The sequence below is a fragment of the Sminthopsis crassicaudata genome, chromosome 4, assembly GCF_048593235.1.
Source record: "Sminthopsis crassicaudata isolate SCR6 chromosome 4, ASM4859323v1, whole genome shotgun sequence".
In the NCBI taxonomy this organism is placed as follows: Eukaryota; Metazoa; Chordata; class Mammalia; order Dasyuromorphia; family Dasyuridae; genus Sminthopsis; species Sminthopsis crassicaudata.
Genome location: NC_133620.1, coordinates 294,729,957 through 294,752,440, shown reverse-complemented (window position 1 = coordinate 294,752,440; position 22,484 = coordinate 294,729,957). Strand labels below are relative to the sequence as shown.

General features: G+C 42.1%; 1 protein-coding gene across 7 annotated transcripts; it reads right to left on the bottom strand.

The window, feature by feature from the left end:
- Positions 1-1,156: 1,156 nt before the first annotated feature.
- SLC12A9 (solute carrier family 12 member 9) lies at positions 1,157-15,974 on the bottom strand. Of its 7 annotated transcripts, none has more exons than XM_074311671.1 (15): positions 15,839-15,974; positions 14,565-14,629; positions 13,449-13,631; positions 12,796-12,930; positions 12,416-12,547; positions 10,823-11,131; positions 10,094-10,201; positions 9,583-9,694; positions 9,184-9,341; positions 7,700-7,782; positions 7,427-7,551; positions 6,705-6,897; positions 6,318-6,492; positions 5,954-6,100; positions 1,157-2,478 (listed from the first exon to the last, which is right to left on the bottom strand). In XM_074311671.1, the coding sequence occupies exons 3-15, from the start codon at positions 13,627-13,629 to the stop codon at positions 1,607-1,609; spliced, it is 2,730 nt and encodes a 909-aa protein (XP_074167772.1). In that variant the 5' UTR covers positions 13,630-13,631; positions 14,565-14,629; positions 15,839-15,974; the 3' UTR covers positions 1,157-1,606. The 7 variants fall into 7 exon arrangements, with proteins under 7 accessions (XP_074167772.1, XP_074167774.1, XP_074167775.1 ...); XM_074311673.1 differs by lacking the exon at positions 15,839-15,974 and adding an exon at positions 15,164-15,291; XM_074311674.1 differs by lacking the exon at positions 15,839-15,974 and adding an exon at positions 14,859-15,180 and having other exon boundaries at positions 12,818-12,930.
- Between the last annotated feature and the right edge of the window lie 6,510 nt (positions 15,975-22,484).

Here is a 22,484-nt window from a genome sequence, read left to right as displayed (position 1 = left end):
GCCTTGAGTCATTGTTTTCTAATTAGCCTACTCTAAATACATTTCTTAATTTTATTAAAGCTTTTTCTTTTCTTTTTTTTTTTGCTAAGGCAATTGGGGTTAAGTGACTTGCCCAGGGTTACATAGCTAAGAAGTATTAAGTGTCTGAGGCCACATTTGAACCTAGGTCCTGACTTCAGGGTTGGTGCTCTATCCACTGTGCCACTTAGCTTCCCCAAAGCTTTTTATTTTCAAAATTTATGCATGGATAATTTTTCAACACTGACCCTTCTAAAACCTTGTACTCCAAATGCCCCTCCTCTTTACCCCCTTCCCTAGGTAATTCAATATGTTAAATATTTTAAATGTATGTTAAATCCAATATATGTATACATATCTAATCACATTTTAAAATTTCTGAATGAAGCTTTCTATATGTTCTAAGTATCCATTCACCTTGCTATTCTTTTTCTCCCAACCTATTCCATTTTTTCTCCTTCCCCCTCTTCTTTTAATTTCTCTTTAGGTATTTCTGTAATCATTGTAGCCAGAGAATATTTTTTCCCTGAAGGCTTCACCTGGACTTCTTATGGGTCACAATCTACTTCAAAATTTACTTCTGGGGTATTATCAAATCAAGGTGTTTCCTTATGGTATTTGGAGTTTATCTTGGTTTGCCCAGTATTTTGGTTGGGGGGTGGTAATTACATGCTTGGATCAATCTTTGCTTGGGCCAAAAATGGCATGGGCAGATCCTGACTTGTTCTGAGAATGGTAGCAATAACTTAAATTTCTCCTTCAAGGGAGTATGGGACTACTTCTAAGTTGGGTTCTGCCTTGGATCCACTTGAGTTAAGCTGTGCCTGTAGTTCTTCCCCCTGCTCTTACTAAGGGTTTCTGACAGATATTTCTGCCTGATGTCTTTCTCCTAATTCTAAGTTTAGCTATTAGCATCACACAAGACCAAGCCAAGGACTCAAACAGCCAATTTATACTTAGCTTGCTACCTTTGCTAGCTGGTGTCTCTCTGGATCTTATCAGGATTTTATGTATCCAAAGTCCGATTGGAAAATACATACGCTTCCAATCACCTACTGCCCAATTTCCCCACTTCCTAACTCTCAGTTACAGTTAACTCCTTCCCTTCTTCTACTTTCACCAGACAACAGCCAGATAATCCATAACATGTTGGCCTTTTATTCACGGCAAGCACAGAAATTTAAAATACAAAAAGCCTTGGGAGATTAGTGAGCATCAGAAATAAGGGATCATGGTGAGGTAGGCTAAAGAACAGAAGCCCAAAATGAGGAGAACCTGCCCCTCCTAACAAGGCACCAGTGAAGTGAAAGTAAAGTAGGTTTGAAGTAGGAAAAGTGAGTTCACTTCCACACACATTCATAATTTAAAGGAACAGAGCTGTCCCCCATCAGTGCAGAAGGGCTTTTCCCACAGTGGAGACAAAAGTTAAGCCCCTTAAAATGATCCATTTAATATCCTTACTGGGATTTTGGCCCTAGGAGGTAAACCCAAATTAACCTCCTCTTTGAATCTCAGAGACCACATGATAGAGATGGGTAAGTAGACTAATCATTCCCCTCTCAATTCCTCCTAAGGAAGAAGAGGAAAGTCAAATATCAGTGCAGGTGACTGGAGTGACTCCATGGATGAGCAATGTTGGACCTAGGTCCTGACTCAACATCTCCAACAGAGCTAAGTATCGAAGATATCGAGCAGGGTCAGCAGGTGGTCGAGGTAGATAGAGGAAGGTAAGGGCTGTAGTTGGCCCATCCTTTTTATAATCCCCATCAGGCCCCCCTGAACCATCACCCCTGCCACTGGCCTGCTGTGCCCGAACTAAGGCATTGGCACTTATGGCTAATGCATCAGCTTCAGCATCTCCACGGCTCCCATTTACAAAGTTCCCCTCATCTTCTCCCTCTTCTATTCTGGCTCCTTCACCCCAGGCCACTTCTTGAACTTCTGCCCGGATCCGAAGTTGATTCAACAACACCTGGAGCCTTGCCTCACCAGTCCCTGGAGCTTCCTTAGGTCCCAGACACAGGAAGATTCGAAGCCTGGCACTTTGCCAGGCAGGTACCATGCTCAAGATAGTTGCCATCTGCAAGAGGAAGAGACCACAGACATCCACATAACCAGGGCTCCCTTTTGGCCGCAACAAGTTAAGGGGCCATACATCCACGTGGTGAGAATGGGAGGAACTCCCTGAGCTCCGGGTTAGCCGTTCAGGTGGCAATGCCTCACACCCTCGAGCTAGCACAACATTCTTGTTCATCTTCAGGGCATCTACCACCATGGCCACATAGTCGTGGGGAGTTAGTGCCCTAGGACTTCCAGGTGTTCGTGGAGGAGGAAATAAGGAGTCTAGAGCAGGTCCTCCTCCTTCCATTGGCTCTGAAAAGACTGGGTCTGTTAGGAAATGGTCTTGAGGCTGGGCATCATCATAGAATCCTAAGACCAATGTGTTGGGCTTCATGCCACCTGGCAAGAGGAAGGCAAAACAGAAAAGGTAAGGAAAAAATATACAAAAATAAGACTCCTTCAAAGACTTTCAGCACCTCATTTCTTAGTTTGCACTTACTTAGTAGGCACCTAAATATAGCTTATTTTGTGCTTTGTGGATTATTCAATATACTCACCTTATGCCACTATTATACCTTTGAAAACCTGCAAAGTGCTGTCAAACACATATCTATCTTACTTGACTATACCTGCCACAGAAGAGTCCTACTTTAATAAGTAATGCATGAAAGGAAGTGATTACAAAATTTAAATGGTAATCTTGCCTGTGGAGTACAAATTCTGACAAGTTCTACTTAGTTGGAAAGTGTTTGAACACAGTCTTGGAAACAGACCACAGTTTAAAAGCAGTGTGTATTACATACATACATATAATTCTTTGATTCCTTAGGTTCCTCTTAGAGAGGCAAATAAAAGTCTTAAAGAGTTTGGCCAACTAAAGACAATAATAAATATTATTTCATGGGACATTGTTCAGGAGAGGCATTCTATCTTCTTGGGTAGAGTACTGTCTTGGAATCAAGAAGACCTGAGGATTGATGTCCTGCCATTGACACTTAATTTGCCTCTGGGCAAAATGATTTCTGTTGTTGCTGTTGACTACTGAACTAGAATTGAGAAGCAGATAAAAGACTCCAATAAAAGACTCCCAAAGGGACAATTTGTACCCTTTTTCCTGTGTGGATGATTCAAGTAGGAAGTCATGCTACAAGACTCTGGGGAGAAGGGTTGGATGGAAGGGCGTTAATTTGTATCTACATGTTTTATGACCAAAAAGAGTAAAACTTAGAAAATAAGATCTCCTCCTATGGAGAATGTTTTTTTGTTTGTTTGTTTAAAGAGTATCAATTTGATAGAAAAAAATGGGAAGCTTTGACTTATTACGTAAAAGGTGAATCATAGAGTCATTTATGCCACTGAACAGACAGTGGCAAGAGAGAATGAGGAACCTGAAAAATTATTCTGTTGGAGATGGGGCAGTTAGATGCAGTCGTCTGAGAGAAGTTTTCAGTTCTATTTAGTGATTCCTGATATCCCAGAAAGAAATTCACTTTATTGGCTAAGAACTCCAGGGACAGCTATTGTTCTCTCGCCACCTAAAGTTGAAGAAAGGTAAAGCTTTCCACCTCTGCACTGAGACAGAAAAGCAGAAGAGGCTTTGCAACATCTTGTTTTAGCATCTTGGTGGAGCTGTCTTAAAAGAGTCAAATTGAATTATGATGCTAAGAGATCCTTTCTGGGGAATCAAAGAGATGCCAATATACCCAGTGCCAGTTTCCTGGCCTGGCTTCTCTTCCTGGTTAGCAGGGAATCAAGTAGATATTATTCCACTGTTGTGTGGTCTGCTGAGATGGCCTTCTTGGCTACAGGGGACCATTCCTGCCATTCCTTCTGGACAGATGCCATTCCTTCTAACTCTCTAGCTATCTCCTGATCTGACCTGCCTGCAGGGACAGGAGAGGAACACTATTTCATCAATACTTCACATTGGTCCCCTCACTATAAGAAAACAACACTAGAAGGCTGAACTGCTAGTGATGTTAATAACTCTTCTGAACTCATTTGACAATGATCAACAAACTCTCACCTGATCATTTCCTCCTCATTATAATGATTCTGAACATATAGTTGTCATTACACAAATCCCATTCTCTATCCCTCACTCCCCATTTCCAAGATACCAATTTTCAATCAGAGTTGAACATAACAGGAAAATAGGGGGGAAAATTCAGAGTTGATGTTATTACTACTAACACAAGACATTAGCAATTATTAAGCCTTTTTAGCTAATTTTTTTCCCAACGAAAACATTGTAATGAGGTCCTTAATGAAAATATGAGAAGGAAAGAGGCAAGCATTCACAAATGACTTTCTACAACAGATCACATTTTCATTGCATCACAACAAATGAAAAAAGTATAGAAAATACAAGATTCCAATATATTTGTTTATTACCTCTCTCCTTCAAAAAAGTCTGATATATCTTTCATAATTACTTTTCTTTTTTTCTCTTTATTCTCTTCTCTTTCTTGCTTTTGTTCTAACTAGCTTTCTCTCATTTTTTCCCTTTATTCTTTTCTCTAGATTTTCCTAGTTCTTTTATCCATTTGACTATTTTTCCTTAGTATCCTTTGCTGGATATTCATCTAGGTCAGGCCTATTCTACAAGGCTCTGTGCCAAGTTTTTTTTTCTGTTCTCTTCCTATACTATTTCACTTGGTAATTTCATCAGCTTCCATAGATTCAATTGTCTCTAATGATTCTCAGATCTACTTATCCAATCCTAATCTTTTTGTTCACCTCTAATCTCACTTCTCTGCCTACCAGACATTTCTAAATGGATGTCCCATAAACAGCTTAAACACATATACAGAACTTAATTTGTTATCTTTTCCCAAAAACCCTTCACTCTTCCCAATTTCTTTACGACTATTGAGGACATTACCATATTCCCAGTAACCTAGCCTAGCAACCCAGGTGTCATCCTCCCTCCTCATTATCTCTCACAAGATTTGTTCATTTTTATCTTTGCAACATCTCTTATAATAGCCTGCTAGTTGCTTTCCAGTCTATTATCCACTGTGATGCTAAAATGATATTTCTAACAGACAAGTCTAATCATGTCAAATCCCTCCTGCCCATCACACTCTCATTAAATAAACTTCCTGGCTTCCAAATATCTCCAAGATTTAAAAAAAAAAAAAAAAAAAAAAAAAAAAACTTCTTTTTGGTTTTTAAAGCCTTTTTTAGTTTTTAAAGGTTCCATCCTCCTTTTTCCAGGGGTGCAGATCTTACTGTTTTCTTTGCACAAGGCTCTCCCACCTCCCTTATTCCATGTCTTTTCATTGGCTATTTCCCATGCTTTCCACATCTCTGTCTTCTGACTAAAATCAATTAAAATCTCACCTTCTACAAAAAGTCTTTCCTAAACCTCCTCAATACTGGTGCTTTCTCTCTGAAATTATTTCCAATTCACCCTGTATATATCTTGTTTATACATAGTCGTTTGAATATAGTCCCTCTCTCCCATTATAATGTAAGCTTCTTGAGAGTAAGGACTATACAGCGTTTCTTTGAATCTCTATATTTAGGTTGGCACACAGTAGATGTTTAATAAATATTTGTTGACTGACTCTGTTCTCAATATTCTTAAAGCAATTACCTGCATCATTCATCTAGAGCTTATCACATAACACCTTGTATTATTATTTGCATCTGTGTATCTGCATATATTACTTCCCCAAATAGATTAAAATTTCCACAACAGTAGTAACTGTGCCTCATATTCCTCCCACAATGTCTGCACAGTCCCTTACCCATAATAGAGTATTATAAACATTTTCTGACTGGCACAAATGGAAACCAAAACTAGCAGCAGGAATCACGAAGAGAAGATGGAGAAAAAGAGAGGAGAAAGATGGGGGAAGAATCTCACCAAGACCAGAAATATGCAGCAGGTGCTGGGCCCCTTGGCGCACAGAAGGTGAAAGAGTAAGGTCCACAAAAGCCTTCACTTGAGCACGATCTATGAGACTCAGCCATGCCCCATACTGGGGCTGCACAGGGTCCAAGGGCAGAGAATCTGAGTGGGGGGGGGGGTTGAGAATGAGAAACATCAGAAAATCTGCATTTTCATCCTCAAACTCTCATATGAAAACTTCCTTCCATTCCCCAATAAGCCCAGAGGAAGGGGTAGCTAGAGAACATGAATGATATTTAAAAGGAATTAGGGAATCAAGGGATTTAGGAGTGGGGGCTAATCAGAGTACACTTAGGGATGTAGAGGGGGGGTTCTTCACCAAGATCTCCCAAGCTGACATGGCCCAGCACGTAGAGACCACCCTTTTTCAGTTGATTGGCCAGCCGTAGCAGGGGTAGCGCTCCACGTGGGTTTCCCACCAACAACAGTAGCTGTGGTCTCCAGAACTTTACGTGATCCTTCCGCACATCCAGCCGCAATAGGTATTTTCGGACCTCAGTAGAAAAGGATTAGGATACAGAATTAAACAGTATTTTTCATGCTGCCACTCCCCCAACCCCCTCCCTCTCATTATGTACCAATGTGAATCTCTCTTGGGACAACATTTCTTAAAAGTCTGTCACCAATTCCCTCCCAAGATTAAGGACAAGGAAAGGAAGGTCCCCATGATCCCTACCAGCAATTCTGATTCCCATCCCTTGCTAACCTGGTGGAACAGCAGGGCTTGACTGACATAGCCCCAGCTGCTAGGCCCTCCTCGGGCAGTGAGCAAGGCAGAAAGCAGCCCCATGAGCAGCAGAGATCCACCTGCAGCTCCTGGGCTGATTAGGAACATCATGAGCAAGCAAGAGGTCATGCCCAACAAGCAGGTATGCCAGGAGAACAAGCTGAAAGTAGGGCTAATGACAGAAAGACAGACCATTTAAGACAAGGACAGATAAAAATTGGGACTTCCTACTCTATACCCTTAGGCCCAGGGTTAATTTATTTTAAATTCCCTTCAGGAATCTATAGGGATCTAAATCCAGTTTTTTTTCTCTACCTTACATTCATTCCCAGACTTAACAAAAAAGTAATAACACTGGATGGGACATCAAAAGACTTGTTTTATCCCTGCCATTTACTAGGCACGTGCCCTGGGTGACCCATTTGATTACTCTAGTCTATGTGGGACAGTCAAAAAAGCATGGGATTGTAGTCAAAGGACCTGAATTCAAATTCCATCTGTGCTACTCACTATGTTGGGCAAGTCACATAACCTCTTTAAGCCTTAATTTCCACAACATAAAATGAGGGGGTTGGATTAAATAATCCCCAAGGTCCCTTCCAACTCTCTGGAAGGTTCTCTGACTCATGATCTAATTCATGATCCCAGACTTCTGGAATATTAATGTTCCCTCCAAAATCTAAGGTTACCATGCTCCTCACCGGAAGTTGGGGGCTGATGCCCACTCAAGGCTCAGGCATGAAAGGTCCACTGCAGCATAGGCTACTAAATAGAACACTGTGACCACAGCTGCCAGGGTGTTGAGCTTCCCAACCAGAAGCATAATCTAGAGGAAAAAGGTACTTAGGTCTCTTCATCTAACCTAACCACCAACCCCTGCCCTTGGCCAAATTCCCTCAGAACTGATTTCCCACCCAACTTCCTGACCATTTAGGAAAAGTAAAAGAGACAAGTCTATAGTTTTCCCAGTTCACCTGCACTAAACACCAGGAGTACAACACAGCTCCCCAGGGGTTCCCTCCCTGGGATACAACTTTAGCTGGAGCCAGAATTAGCCCTGCAAGGGAAAGCGATAGGAGGCAGAGGTTAAACAAGAAAACTTCAAAGGATAACAAAGGGGAGGGGGGAAATGGGGGAAGCAATAAATGGTAGAGAGAATTCAAGAAAATCTGGAGGATTCAAGAAAGGCCACAAAATTAGGTCAGATATATATACACTTACTAAAACTGAGAATAATTGAGAACATGAAATAATTTATCTGCCAGATTTATGAATTAGGAAAGAATTTATGACCAAATAAGAGAATATTACAAAATGCAAAATAAATAATTTTGATTATATAAAATTAAAAATTTTGCACAAACAAAACCAATGCAACTAAAATTATAAGGAAAGCAGAAGAACTTGGGGGGAGGAGATTTTGTAACAAATATCGCTGATAAAGCCCTCATTTCTCAAATATATAGAAAACTGAGTCAAATTTATAAAAATATAAATCATTCCCCAATTGATAATGGTCAAAGGATATGAACAGGCAGTTTTCAGATTTAAAAAATCAAAGCTATTTATAGGTATATGAAAAAATGCTCTAAATCACTATTAATCAAAGAAACGCAAATTAAAACAACACTGTTAAAACTAGTCACACCTATTAGAGTGAGTGATATTGAAAAAAAAAAAGGGAAGAAAATGTTGGATATCGGATGAGATGTGGGAAAACTACGTCAACCATTCTAAAGAACTTAGAATTATGCCCATAGGGCTATAAAACTGTTCCTACCCTTTGATCCAGCAATATTACTACTAGGAATATAACTCAAAGGCATCCAAAAAAAAAGAGAAAATGACTTATATATACTAAAATATTTGTAGCAGCTCTTTTTTTTAGTAGCTAACAATTGAAAATCAAAAGGATGCCCATCAATCGGGGAATGGCTGTGGTATATAATTGTAATAGAATATTATTGTGCTATATGAAAGCAGGATGATTTCAGAAAAACCTGGAAAGACAAGAACTGAGGTACAGTGAATAGACTCAGGAAAATGTTGTTAACAGCAATATTATTTGATGAAGAACTGTGATTGACTCGCTGTGATCTCAGCAACACAATGATCTAAGGCAGTCCCAAAGGACTAATGATGAAGCTATTATCCATCTCCAGAGAAAGAATTGAGATTGACTGAATACAGACCAAAGCATGCTATTTTCTTTCTCTTTCATTTTTTTTTCTTTTATTCAGGTCTTCTTGTAAAAAATGACTAATATGGAAATGTTTTGCATAATTGCACACATATAACTAATATTTGATTGTTTACTATCTGGGGGAGTGGGACAGCAAGGAGTAAAAGGAGGGATAGAATTTCAAACTCAAAACTTTAAATAAAAATATTTAAAAGCTGGGGGAAAACATTGAAGGCAAGAAATTTAAAAAGAAAGAAAGAAAGAAAGAAAACCCACCAAAAAGGTCATCCTGTGCCAAGGCATGAAGAATTCGTGAGGCACCAATGAGTGAGCTCATAGAAGCTGAAAGTGATGCAGCATATATTCCAATTAACACCATTGGAGGCCAAAGGCTAATGCCTCGAAAGAAGCCATAGTCTTCCCGTAGCAATGTCCTTGAGGGAGAGAATGAAGATGATCCTTCTTCTCATGCCTAACCCTCACTTTTCTAATCAGTGACATAGATAGCCAATTCTCTTGCTCATAATTCTCCTTTGAACCTTGATTCTCTTATGGACCCAGATATCTTCCCCTAACTCCAGCCTATACTTAAGTATCTAGTTTCTCTCCAAGTATTTCTCATTCATTTTCACCTCCAAAATTGGGGTCTCAGTTCTACCCTCACACTTCCCCTACCTATCACAGGTAAAGCTGGAGAAGAAGAATAGCAGAGCATAAATGAAGAACGTATACACCACAGCAATAATAGTGCCCAGAGGGATAGCTCGGCTCGGGTTCTTCAGCTCCCCTGGGGAAAAAAAAGAAGCTAAATTAGGTGACAAAGTGTGGGGAAGTGTCAAACTTTAGGGTCCTCTGCTCCCCTCAAACCTTCAAAGGTTTTTCTTTCCAAGATTAGAGTTTGGCCATTCAAAGAAATCAGGATATTAAGTAGGTGAGAAGAAAGTTAGGGCCAGAGAACAACAATGGCCCTTCTACAGAGTACTAATCTATACCCATTTGAAATATGGTGTAGAGAGAAGAGGTCACCCAATTAAGAACTGACAAAGCTGAACCATCAATCCAGGCCTCCTGGCCCCAAGTAGTTATCTCCTAGAAATGAAACCGTTTTCTCATCATTGCTAGATCCTTCACCAAGTACTTAGGACTTGCACTTCCTTTGAGGAGGTCAAAGACAACAGTGACTCACCTGACATGTTGGCCCCAGCCATGATGCCTGTGCAACCATTGAAGAGGATGGCAAACACACTAGCAAAATTCATGGTAGCCCCGGTGGTGTAGTCCTGGGAATAGCCCGCTGAGAAAAGAGTACAGAGAGAAGGAAGGGACTATGGACATTTTTCCTGGAAACCAAGGCACCCATTCCCTTTCCTCCACACTTGCTGTCCTTGAAGCTAAGATGCTAATCTTTCTCTTCCAATATTCCAACTCTCATTTTCCCTCTTCCCCAACTAGTCTGTCTCTCTGTTCTAGCCAGGGTAGTCTTTCCTACTTGCCCATAAATTTGGCATGTCTTTTTGTTTTTTCATTCCTGTTCTGGCATACCTTCCCTTCTCTTTTGAGCTTGTCTCACTTTTTCCTGCCATTCCAACCCATGGTGGCAATCTTTATTTAAACAATTCACTCTATCACTTATTCTGTCCTTCATTATTTAATTATTCCTTGAATGTATCTTACTTCCACACTTCCTTAAAAGCAGAGTCTTATTTTATTAATGTTATAAAAAATATTTATTTTATATTCTACCATACTGCTGGCTACAGAGTGGAAGGATAAAGCACACGTGTTCATTTATTGAATTAAACTGAATTGTGTTGGGACCATACTTCCTGTTTTCTCAATATCCTATACCCAAATGTTCTTTCCTCAGTCCTCATCTCAGGATTCTGTACAGTTCCAAGTTACAACTTCTACTCACCACCCAAGTTAGATTTCAAGGTGCTACTGTTGAAGCCAGTGAAGTGGCCCAGCTGGGGGAGTGTCGAAGAACCATTGGTGCCTGGCCTAAGAGGGAGGGTGACATCTCGGGGCTCCACAGCCATAAAGCTGATCAGCACCAAGGCCAAGGAGGCAGAGACCAGCAGGAATGTAAGGAAGGAGGCCTGTGCATAAAGGCCAGCTCCCAAGGTACAGACTCCACCTACCAGACCCAACAATATTGTTCCATATAGCAGATTCCAGCCATAGCCTTGGGGAAGCAATCGTATCCCAGCTGGCCCTGTTGTTTCTGGAGGCAGAGACAGGGACAGAATCATTTGAGGGAAGTAGTACTCCAAAAAACTATTCAAATCTGATGTCCACCTAAATTGAGGTATAGAACCCTATGAAATCTTGCACAACATCCCCACTTCAGAACAGACACTTTCAAATGTTCTAGTTATCATAAATGTCATCTCACACTGAGTTCCATGGCCAGGACCACAACTCTGAATTTAATGATTAACAAATATTTCAAAGGATAATAACACGTTAGAGCTGGCAGTGATCTTAGAGAGCATCTAGACCAAGTGTTCTTAACCTTTTTTTGTATCATGGACCCCTCTGGTAGTCCGGTAAAACCTATGAACTCCTCTTGGAATAATGTTTTTAAAAACTTAGAATAAAATGCATAGGGTTACAAAGGAAATCAATTATAATAAAAACAAGTCATGGATCTTTTATTAAAAACCTGTTAAAGTCAAAATTGATTTAGACCCCTATCTTCAAGTAATAATATTTAACAGAGATTTGTCAAATTAAAGTTGATTTGAATTCTGGAAAAACTCTTGGAAAGGCAGCATGATCTTTCCTTCTGGCCTCATTTCCTTCTTCTGTGACATGAGGGTGTTAGATTAGACAATATTTGAAGTCCTTTCTAGAGCTAAACCAGCTCCTCATTCTTTCTTAAGCATTTCTGCATCTCTCCTTCCTAATATGAATATAGTTAGGATTAAGAGCTGATAGGGATATGACACACAGGAGGAAGCTGAATCTCTTAGAGATTCAGTGATTTGCTCAAAGTGGCAGAGTATGGCTTAAAATATAAGTCCTTTTATTGAAATCCAGTGCTCCTTTTGTGGGACTACACTGAACACCTCATAACTCAGCATTTCTTTTTGTGTGTGAGTATAGTAGGGGCCAGTTGAGCACCATCTTGGGAGCATAGACAGATGGAACAGTGGGGATTCCTGCTTTCTACTTGGAACATTCTCAGAAGAAAAGGCTCAATACATATCTCCATGCTTTAGGAATAGGCCCTCAGTGGTCAATTCCCCATTACATATTTATTTCATCTTTCCCTTCTTCTCTACTACAATATAAGTTCCTTGAAAGAAGGCATCATATCTCAAAACCTTTATCCTCTACTATTACTAGTATAAGAGATATTCAAGAAATATTCACTGACTGTCTGCTATCACACCCTTCCCCAGGGCATTCCTCTACCAAAAATAATCCTAACACCTCAGACTCCCCAAGACCTTGGAGTAGGGCTCCTCCCCCACTCTGGAGACCCAGGATTGGGAGAACAAACCAGCTCCAAAGACATCCAGTATGGCTTCCACCAGCCCCAGCACAGAGACAGCACAGCCACAGATGTTGGCTAGGAAGAACATAAGACCAATACTTCCTCCAAACTCAGGACCCAATGTCCTGCTGATCATGACTGGAAGGGGAAAACACAAGAGAAGGGAAAGTTAAAGAAAAATAAAGATGAGGTGGGCCACTCATAGCAATTCTAACAGAGGCCAGTACTTTTCTACCGATCTACAGGTCTAGGCAAGTTATCTTTTCAAACAGAAAAGCACTTCTTTTGACCTGACATCTGAATGAATCCCCAACTCTATTGCCTCATCTTATCTCTACTGGAGAACACAAGTGCCCACCCCTTGCTCATCTCTCATAGGAGGATACAGTAGGCTCCACCCCCACGCACAGCTCCATTGGTGGCGATGGCACAAACAGAGAGGACAGTCAACACCAGAATGAAGTAGGCAATCAGCAGCATGGCCAAAGCTTGGATCAGCCCAGCATGGCCTACTACAAATCCTGTAAGAAAGGAAGGAAAGGAAGATTATAGGGAAGTAAGGTTAGAGGGGCATATATGTTTCTACCCTCCTAAGTGATCATGGATTCACAAGGGAAAAGAATATTTTCTACCAATTTCCCTCAATTTAATGTGGCCTTGTAGAGAATGGAATAGTGAACAGGGATCACAAGGGCACCAACACCAACTTAACCTGGGCAAAAGTTAAAGAATGAATAGAGATTTTGTAACTATCATTTGAAGGCTCATAGAATTGAGATTTGAAAGAGCCTTTAAAGAGATCATCTAGTCTAAGATGGCACATTTAAATTATCTAATTATTTTATAGAGGAGGAAATTTAAGTCCAGCAAGGCTATGTGCTCTGTAAAAAGTCAACCAGCTAATAAGTAACAGATCTGGAATTCAAATCCAGTGTCTTTCTAATTTAGCAAAACTTCCCATAACTCAAGGCCTGTCCATAAATCCATTCGTCTGTTCCTTCTAGAATCTCAGGTATTGGCTCTTTCCCCAGCTCCTCACCTATTCTCATGAAGACCACAATGCTGAACATGGAGAGCACAGTGGGCACCACAACACCAAGGAAGGTGGAGAGCTTCCGGAGGGCCCCACCTCCTGGGCCTCCTATCCCATATGGCAGAAATGTGGTTCCTTCTTCCCCAAGGAGGCGGTAAGCGAGCAGTGGGGAACTCTCACTTGCCATGGCTGCAGATAGACAGATATGTGAACATGTAATGGGGAAAAACAGAAACTGAGTTGAAGACAGGGCAGGACTATAACCCACCAACGCACAGTATAAGGCAGAATTTTCCACTGGTCCCCTATAATTTCCTGCAGTCCCAAAGAGACTCCTCTCTCTAGAAAAATCCACAACCCATCAAAAGTCCTCTCAGAAATCTGTTGACCAGGAAATTATAACTCTATAAGAATATAACAAGAAAGGCTAAAGGTGGCAAAATAATCTAATCTGGAGTCCAGGCAAAACCTCGCTCTAAAACTTCCACTGAATCCTTCCTCTTCGCCATTTTTAGAAAATCTTGGCAACAAATCCCTTAGGTGTCTCAGGAGAGGCCCCCACAAAAGCCAGTCAGAGGCTTGCTGACTCCCAAATCTTATGCTCAGTGTTCAGAGAAGGCATATTTGGACTTTAGGGGAGCCGAGGGCAGATTTCTTCTCCGCACACACCGCATTTTTCCCCCACCCTATTTCCGAAAGGGAAGCTGACCTTGGGTCCTGGGGCCCACAAGGGGAAGTAAGATGACAAGCAAACCCTTCTTCCAGCTTCACCTGAGCCCCGGAGCAGAAGCACCTCGGCTCTCTGCTGCTATGTCATCTCCTTCCTCTTTCCACAGAGGGAGCAGCCTCCATCCCCCATGTTTCCCAAGCACCTGCAGCATCTATCTACCGGATTTTCTTCCCACATCCCAGCTCCTGCTCTGCCCTTCCCCACTACACAGAAAAGCAACCCCATCACACCCTTCATGCGGCATCTCCTCCCCCAGCAGCCCCTCCCCTTTGGGGTCCACACGTACCCCTCAAGCTCACATCCCTCCTTAGGTGAGAGAGAGCAAGGTTTGGTAAGTTACCTCCACAAACTGGGACCCTGGGGGGAGGAGGGAGGAGTTATCCTACACTCACCTGGTCGTCAAAAGCAGCACTTCCTGAGAGCGGTGGAAGATGGCTGGTGGGGGGAGTGAGCGCACCTACAGTCAGAGGGGGAGAAGGAAAGAAAGATTCCACTCTCCACTGGCCTCCCCAGCTTCCCGCAGCCGCCCCCTACTTTCCTTATGGGTGTGCAGATCCCCGACTCTGCCCGCCCCCAGCCCCTCACCTCGGCCAGCCCTCCACTCCCCTCCTAGCCCTCACCAGTTCCTAAAGAGCCTAGACTCCCTCTCCCTCTCCCCCTCCTCGCTTCCCCCGGCAAGAGCTAACCTAGCCGAGTCCCAGCCCATGGGGGGTAACTAGCTTCTTCACACACACCCCCGCCCCAGGCGAACCAAGCTTCCTCCGGGGGCCGGGACTGGCGAGCTCTGCAAAACCCTGGGGAGGAGGCGAGCCCTGGGGCTGTCTCGGCCGTCCGACACGCAGCCCGGGATTCGGTTGGTCTGCGAGGGCGAGCCCTCGGGACTTCAGTCCTCCCTACCACGCCCCCAGCCCAGCATTCCCAGCCCCAGGCTCCGCTCCGGGCCTCCAGGCTGGTCGGTCCTCCCAGCGCCCGCCTCTTCCCGGGCTCTCACCCTCGGTGCATTCCCCCGCGTGGACGTGAGGCGGCGCAGCTGGAGAGGAGCCCAACGCTCAGCCCGGCACACTCAAAATCGGACTTAGCAGTCTCGCTTCCCTCCCCGCCCCCTCCGGGAAATCTGCAGCCCCGGTGAAAGAGCCCGACTTGGAATGCTGAACTGTTAGTCCTCCTTTCCGCCCCTGGGTAGTAGGTAGTTAAAACCGGGGACTGCAATGTTTCTTTCTTCCTTCCCAGACTGAGCTCCTCGAGGGCAAGAACTGGCTTTATCTTACGGGGCTAAAAGCGGGCCTAACTCCTGCCCAGAAAAAACGTCAAAAGGCTGGAGGTGCAGAGCGCGTTCGCTTTTGTCCCTGTGCCCCAGCTGGAATGGTGACCGGCACCTTCCCAGCTCCTGCGCAGCACGAGTCCATTCAGCGGTCCTCAGACTTTTTAAATAGGGCCCAGTCCCTCAGACTGCTGGAGGGCCGGACTACAGTAAAAACAAGAGCTCACACTCTGTCTCCGCCCCTCAGCCCATTTGCCATAACTCGGTGGGCGAGATGGGGGTGAGAGGGTGAGGACTTTTTTTTTTGCGCCCTGGCCGCAGTCTGAGAACCCCTGCAGGGACAGTCATTTGAAGAGGGAGAGAGGAGGAAACCTGAAAATGAGGGTTTCTTGTAGGAAGCAGCACCTGAGTTGTATGTACGACTTCCGGAGGCCAGTGGAGAAGGAAATGCGCTCCAAGCAGGAATGGGGTTAAAGAGATGCAGCACTTATTCTTCCCCGCCCATCAATCCACTTCCCTTCTCTCCCCACGAACATGGAGCTTTGCGGGGTGAGGCCTGCTGGAGGAAGGAAGCTAAAACTGAATTTGATTACACGGTGACATTCAATAGTCATCCCTCCGGCACCTCCATCAATGGCAAAAGAAGAAAAAAAGACAGCCTCTTTTATCCCGGATAATCGAGAATAAGCAAATTGAGGCGAAGGGGAAGGAGGAGGGGCGAGAACGTGTTCCTTTGTCACGTGAGAGAGGAGGCCGCAGTAGTTGCTTGGGAGAAAAAAATGTCGGACCTTGGGCGGGATTAAAAGATTAAAAGACCGGAGAACGAGAGGACGCCGGTCCGGCGTGAGAGCGTCGTTTCCGCCTCCTACCTAATTGCGCGCAGAACAATCTAACTTGACTGGCTGGTGCACAGAACACAGGCCGACCTGTGGCATTGCGCATGTGCAGTCCTATACCTTTCTTTACATACACGTAACTTTAAAAACCCTTCACTATGTGCCTCTAGGACTCTGGGGCCTGCGTGAGGGTGCATTTTCCGGCCTCGGTCCATTCCTCAGGTAAACCGTCCCCAGTCCCGCGGCCTTGATGCTTCGATTCCCAGTCCGGTGAAACGAGCGTTGGAATGGAAATTAAAGGACGGGTGTGCGGATAACGCGCCGTGATTCAGCCGCTGGAAATGTTAAATTGCCCTCAGCTCCGTTGTGCTTTGGCACCTTTACGGGCGGGGCTAATAAAAGTGACGGGAGTGGCGACTCGGGCCCACTGAAAGACTAGAGAAGTCATCCTGAGTTTTTCGGGCACTTGAATGTTATTGGTCGTATAATTGAATGAGTCTCAGGACCAGAAAAGTGATCGCTATCAAATCTTAGCAGAGCCGACCAAATCACCGGCATCTGCCCCACCCCCGCCTCTACACCTGTTCAAAAAGGCTCCCGATCACCTACCCCCCATACACACACCGCATACACCTCACACACACACCACACACACCACACTCACATCACACTCACATCACACACTACACACTACACACACACCGCATACAGATCACACCACACACATACATCACACACACAACCACATACATCTCACACACACCGCATACACCTCACACTCACACACACCACACACCACACACATGAACACACACTTTCAGCTCCTTTCTAGCTTTCATACTTTGCTCTTGTACTTTATGATCCAGGGACACCGATTTTATCCGTTCCTTAGTACCTTGCAGGAGACACTCCATTTGTCCCCAAGGTCCACAAGTCTATCCTTCCGATTCACAGTCTTCCTTCAAGTCTCAGCTATAACCCCGCTTTCTGGAAGAATCTTTTCCTGATTGCCCTTAATGCTTTCCTTCTGGAATTATTTCCAGTTTATTTTGTACATGTCTTGTTTGTGAATAATTTTGGTTTTTTGCTCTCTCCAATTAGACTGAATTCCTTTAAGAGTGGGAAACTGTTTTTGCCTCTTGGTGTCCCTAATGCCTGACACATAATTGTTGCTTAATAAATAGACTTTGTACAAAAGAAAGTGTTTAATAAAATGCTTTTCATTTGTTCGGTTCTTTGCACTCTCAAATTATCTTTCTGGCCTCGTACATTACTCCTTTTCCAGTATTCTATAGCAAAGCTGACTTCCTGTGTTTCTGATACTCAATTTGATGACATTAGATTAAGGTTCCTGGTGGTCAGGGAGTTAGATGATGAGGTCAGTGGCAGGTTCCGGGTTCAGGGAACCATGGAGAAGTTTGGCTCCCCTGCAACCCCTTCGGATTCCCTGCAAGGAAGAGAGTTGTGGGGACCCCCTTCTGGTGGCGCAGACATTCTCTGTAAACGAATTTAGGAACCCAAAAAGCTAGACTGATGACAGAGGTTTATTATAGGCATTGGGAAGTCAGCGTTTGCTATGCATGAATAGAAAGGCTGAATTCTTTAGTGGCAAAGTCCTGACAGAAAGTAAAGTTTCTAGTAGAGAGATCCAGACAGAGAGGCATAAAGTCTCGTTAGGGAAATAGATGAGGATAAAGAGAGGGTAATGCTGAAAGAGAATATCATTTCAGTGGGCAGAGTTTGCTGCTATGCCAGGAATGACATATCAGGTCCTCTGCAAGGACTGAGTCCCAAGTTGTCATTTTTATAAGGAAATCGGAGACAGAAGTTTCAATCAAATGAGATTCCCTCAATGCTGTCACTACCCCCAGGTTTAGAGGAGGCCACTTACTGAGAGTGGTTTTGAGCCAACAACTGGGGTCAATAGAAATCTACATGTCCAGCTAAATGATATTACTAGTTAGTCCCACCAAGATAAACCACTTTATCTTGGTTCCCTGGGGTGGGTCTCAGATGCAGGGTTCAAGGAGAATTTCTCCTTGAAGGAGTTTTCAGAGAGTTTTGGGGTCCCACCTTCAGTTTCAGGCTCCCCTCATCAAATTCTCCATCTTCTGCTTCTGACTCCTGGCCTTTTCTTCCCCTCCAGTTTTCTCATTCTTTTTGATCTCTTTATAGCCTTTAGCACGCTGTCAGTAATCCTCTTCCTGATACCTGAAAGGCCTTGCTCCGTTTCCCCCACTAGTCAGTGAATTCTTTGGTCTTGGGTTTATTCTTTCCTAATTTTAATTCTGAGAGCTTGAGTTCCTGCTGGGAATTGTCGGAAACTGAGCACAAATAAGGTAATGGCATAGGCCTTAAAAAGTGATTTTGAACCAGAACACTGGTTACTGAGACTCATCCAAGCTGCTATGTTACAATGAATAAACTTGATGGGGCAACTACTTTGTCTATCCTTGGAATAATACCTTTTTAGGGGCATATTGGTAGAGCAGTGAATGGAATGCCAGGCCTGGAATCAGGAAGGCCTGAGTTCAAACTCATCCTCTGATACTTGCTAGTTTTGTGACCCCAAGGTCACTTGAGCCCTGTTTGCCTCAGTTTCTTCATTGATAAAATGAGCTAGAGAAGGAAAGAAGAGAAAGAAAAGGGAAGGAGAAAGGAAGAAAAAAAATATTTGCTTAATCCCATCTAAGAAAGAAAGAAAATATATTTCTTTAAATTTAATTTCACTCTCCCCAAATATAGAGATGTGTAGAAATGTTTGGAATTTCTTTTCTTGCTATATCTTCTCAGTAGACATTCCTTTGTAAAAGCTGATGCAATTACTTTTTAAATTTTATTTATTTATTTAAAGAAAATAAAAATAGAAAAAAAATTGCCATGTGCACAGCAGAACAAAAAAAAATTCAAAATATAACGCAATAAATTTCCTTAAAAAAAAAAGCTTATATAGTAAATAATATACACTTTGTTCAGAGCTATCCATCTTTACTGCTTTGTAGATTCTCTTTTGTTTTTGCTGAGCACTTTTTACTTTATTCTTTTTTCCTCTTCCTTTTTTCCCCAAGAATGCTATCATTAAGCATGGATATATTTATATATACATAGATATGTATAATCATACACATATACATTCATATATATATATATATTTAAGACTATTTGTCTTATCTCTGAAGATGCTTAACATCTTCCCTCATAAGTTCAAGTCTTTCCATATTTTTCTAACTCTACCAATACATCATTTCCTGCACCACAGAAATATTCCAACTACCTAGTTATTTTTAAATTGTCTAAAACAATATTGATTAATATGGCTGACAGAAGTTTTTTATTTTTCTCTTTTGATTACATCTATTTTAGCGTTAACTTTGATATCATAATTACTATTCTTGCTTTTTTTACATAATAAATTCTACTCCTGATCTTTATTATTATGTGTATATCTCTTATTTCCTATCCTTCTTGACTTTTCTGCTTTACTTCTATCTCCTATTATTTAACCTACCTCTCTCCACCAAAGATCCCTCCTTTATCCTCTTCTCCCACTCTCCTCCCCATCTTGTTTAGATTTGAATTTAGAAAATTTTTATGATCTTCCAAATATATCTTTATTTTATTCCTGTTAATCTACACACCTTTTATATCTCTCCCTGGTCCCATTCCCAAACCTTCATTTCTTTTTAAATTTAGAAGACTTTTATTCTCTTCTAAATATTTGTTTTCTCTTTAACTCAGATTTAATGTGAATAAAGTTCCCTCTAAAATCCCCTCCCTTATTCTCTACCCACCATAGCTTCTTATTTCTTTCTGAATTTAGAAGATTTTTAAACCTCCCCCCCTCTCTCTGCATATATATATATATATATATATATATATATACCTTTCTCTCTCTCATATATATATGTATATATACCTCTCTCTCTCTATATATATATATACCTCTCTCTCTCTCTCTCTCTCTCTCTCTCTCTGTGCATATATATATATACCTTTCTCTCTCTCATATATATATATATATATATATATATATATATATATATATATATATATGTATATATACCTCTCTCTCTCTCTCTCAATAGTCTTTTTGCAACAAAATCCCAAAAATTTGACAATTCATTGAAATGTTCATTTTTGCTCACTCAGGATTATATTTAACTTTGCTGAGTATAATATTTTCTGCTCCAACCCCAGGTCTGTTGCTCTTTGATATATAGTATTCCAAGACCTTTGGTCTTTGAATGTAGCTGCTTCGAGGTCTTGTGATAATATTTACTTAAATGAAATGATGGACACTAAGCATAATGGTGGCTAATCTTGAAGAAAATATACCAGAATAAGTACTTGAGATATATAGCATTAGAAAAGTTATCTCCAGCCCCTCAGGGCTAACCCTGGAGCTGTGAGAGGACATGGCCAACCTTGCTCTTGGGGACTAGACTCAAATATGAATAACCAAATCAGAGGATATGCTACATGTGAGGGACTCATCTAAGATAACCATGTGGTCTTTTAGCTGTTAGGAACCCACTCTGTCCAAAGGCTTTTTTATTCTTGAATACTCCATATAGACCAGGAAAACAAACAACTCTCTTGTTTTTGACTGAAAATGCACAGTCAGTTTTTCTGGTGTGTTCTCCCTATTGTTAACATCTTGAAGCTCACAAAGTTATTATCATTTCTAACGTCCTTTCAATTAAGAGTGAGAAAAAAAAATCTAGACAGCAGAGACATAAGCAACAGCAGAGCCACAAGGTGGAAGCTCAGGTGGGGACATAAGTGCCTGAGGCATTTCTCTCCATGCAGGGCTGGCCCCTTCACTCAAACAAAGCCAGGAAGGAAAAAGAAAATGCCTTGGCTGGTTTTTGAATACATCCTCTGTTTCAGCTCAGCAACCAATCAAAAGATTCCTTTTCTTCACATGGTAAGCATACCAGAAATAATACTTGTGCATGTTCTGAATTAGGGAGCAGGGCTCTGCCATTACATGTTATCACATCTTTGCAGAAGATTTCCCAGCTTCTTCCACATAAGAAGTAAATCAACTCAGCATGCTGTATGTGCACAAAGGGGCTGAACTTGGGTTTTCTCTTGTTTATATATGGACTTGTCTCCCCACTTGAATATAAGGTCCTTAAGAATAGGGAGTGTTTCATTCCTTGGATTTATGTCCCCAGCACCTAGAGAAGGGTTTGGTAAATGGAAGATACTTCATAAATTCTCATTGGGTGAGTGATAGCCAATCAGTGGCCAAATCATTTCAATCCTGTCCCTGCTACATCTTCTTTTTTTATTCTCTATTTATGTGGTGATCTTCCTAGTTCTAGCTCTCATCATCTCTGACCTCAGCTAGTGTAATGACTTCCTCATTGGTCTCCTTACTTTCAGTCTCTTTCCTTTCTAATCCTCCCCTCAATACTACTAAATAATCTTCCTAAGGCAAAAAATCTGCCATGTCACACCTCTGCTGTTCCATGCTTAACTCTGAGGTAAAATTCAATGTTCTCCACTTGGTATTTAAGCCCCTCCACATTCTGACTCCTACATACCTGACTTGCTTTATTTCATATGGCTCTTCCTACAAGTGCTTTACCTTCAGGACAAACTGACCTATTTTAGGTTCTTCATAAACCCAACCAAAACTCAGTCTCCCAGTTTGGTAAATTACCTCAAGCATCAAATCCATTCTTTCTTCTTCTCACTGTCAAGATCCTTCCTCCCTTTAAAACTCAGCTTAGGTGACACCTCCTCCCCAAAGTCGTCCTTGGTTCCCCCCTCAAGTTATCTTGTATCTTATACCAACACACATACAAATATGCACATCTAGCAGGACGGCTGTTTTCAGTTTTTTCTTCACAAAAAAAAAAAGTGTCAGGTTCACATTCTTTTTCTTTTTCTTTCTTTCTTTCTGGGGTTAAGTGACTTGCCCAGGGTCACACAGCCAGGAAGTGTTAAGTGTCTGAGACCAGATTTTGAACTCGGGTCCTCCTGAATTCAGGGCTGGTGTTTTATCCACTGCGTCACCTAGCTGCCCCTAGGTTCATATTATTTTTAAGATAGAAACTTTAAAATGTTTGTTAAATTGAATTGGACTGAATGAAGAGGTAATGAAGAACTCTGAATAGTGAGGTTGGCTGAGTCTTTTGATCCTTAGGATTCAAACTTCCTGTGTGCTATTTTGCCCTGGTCCCATCTTAGGAGCCCAGGCATGC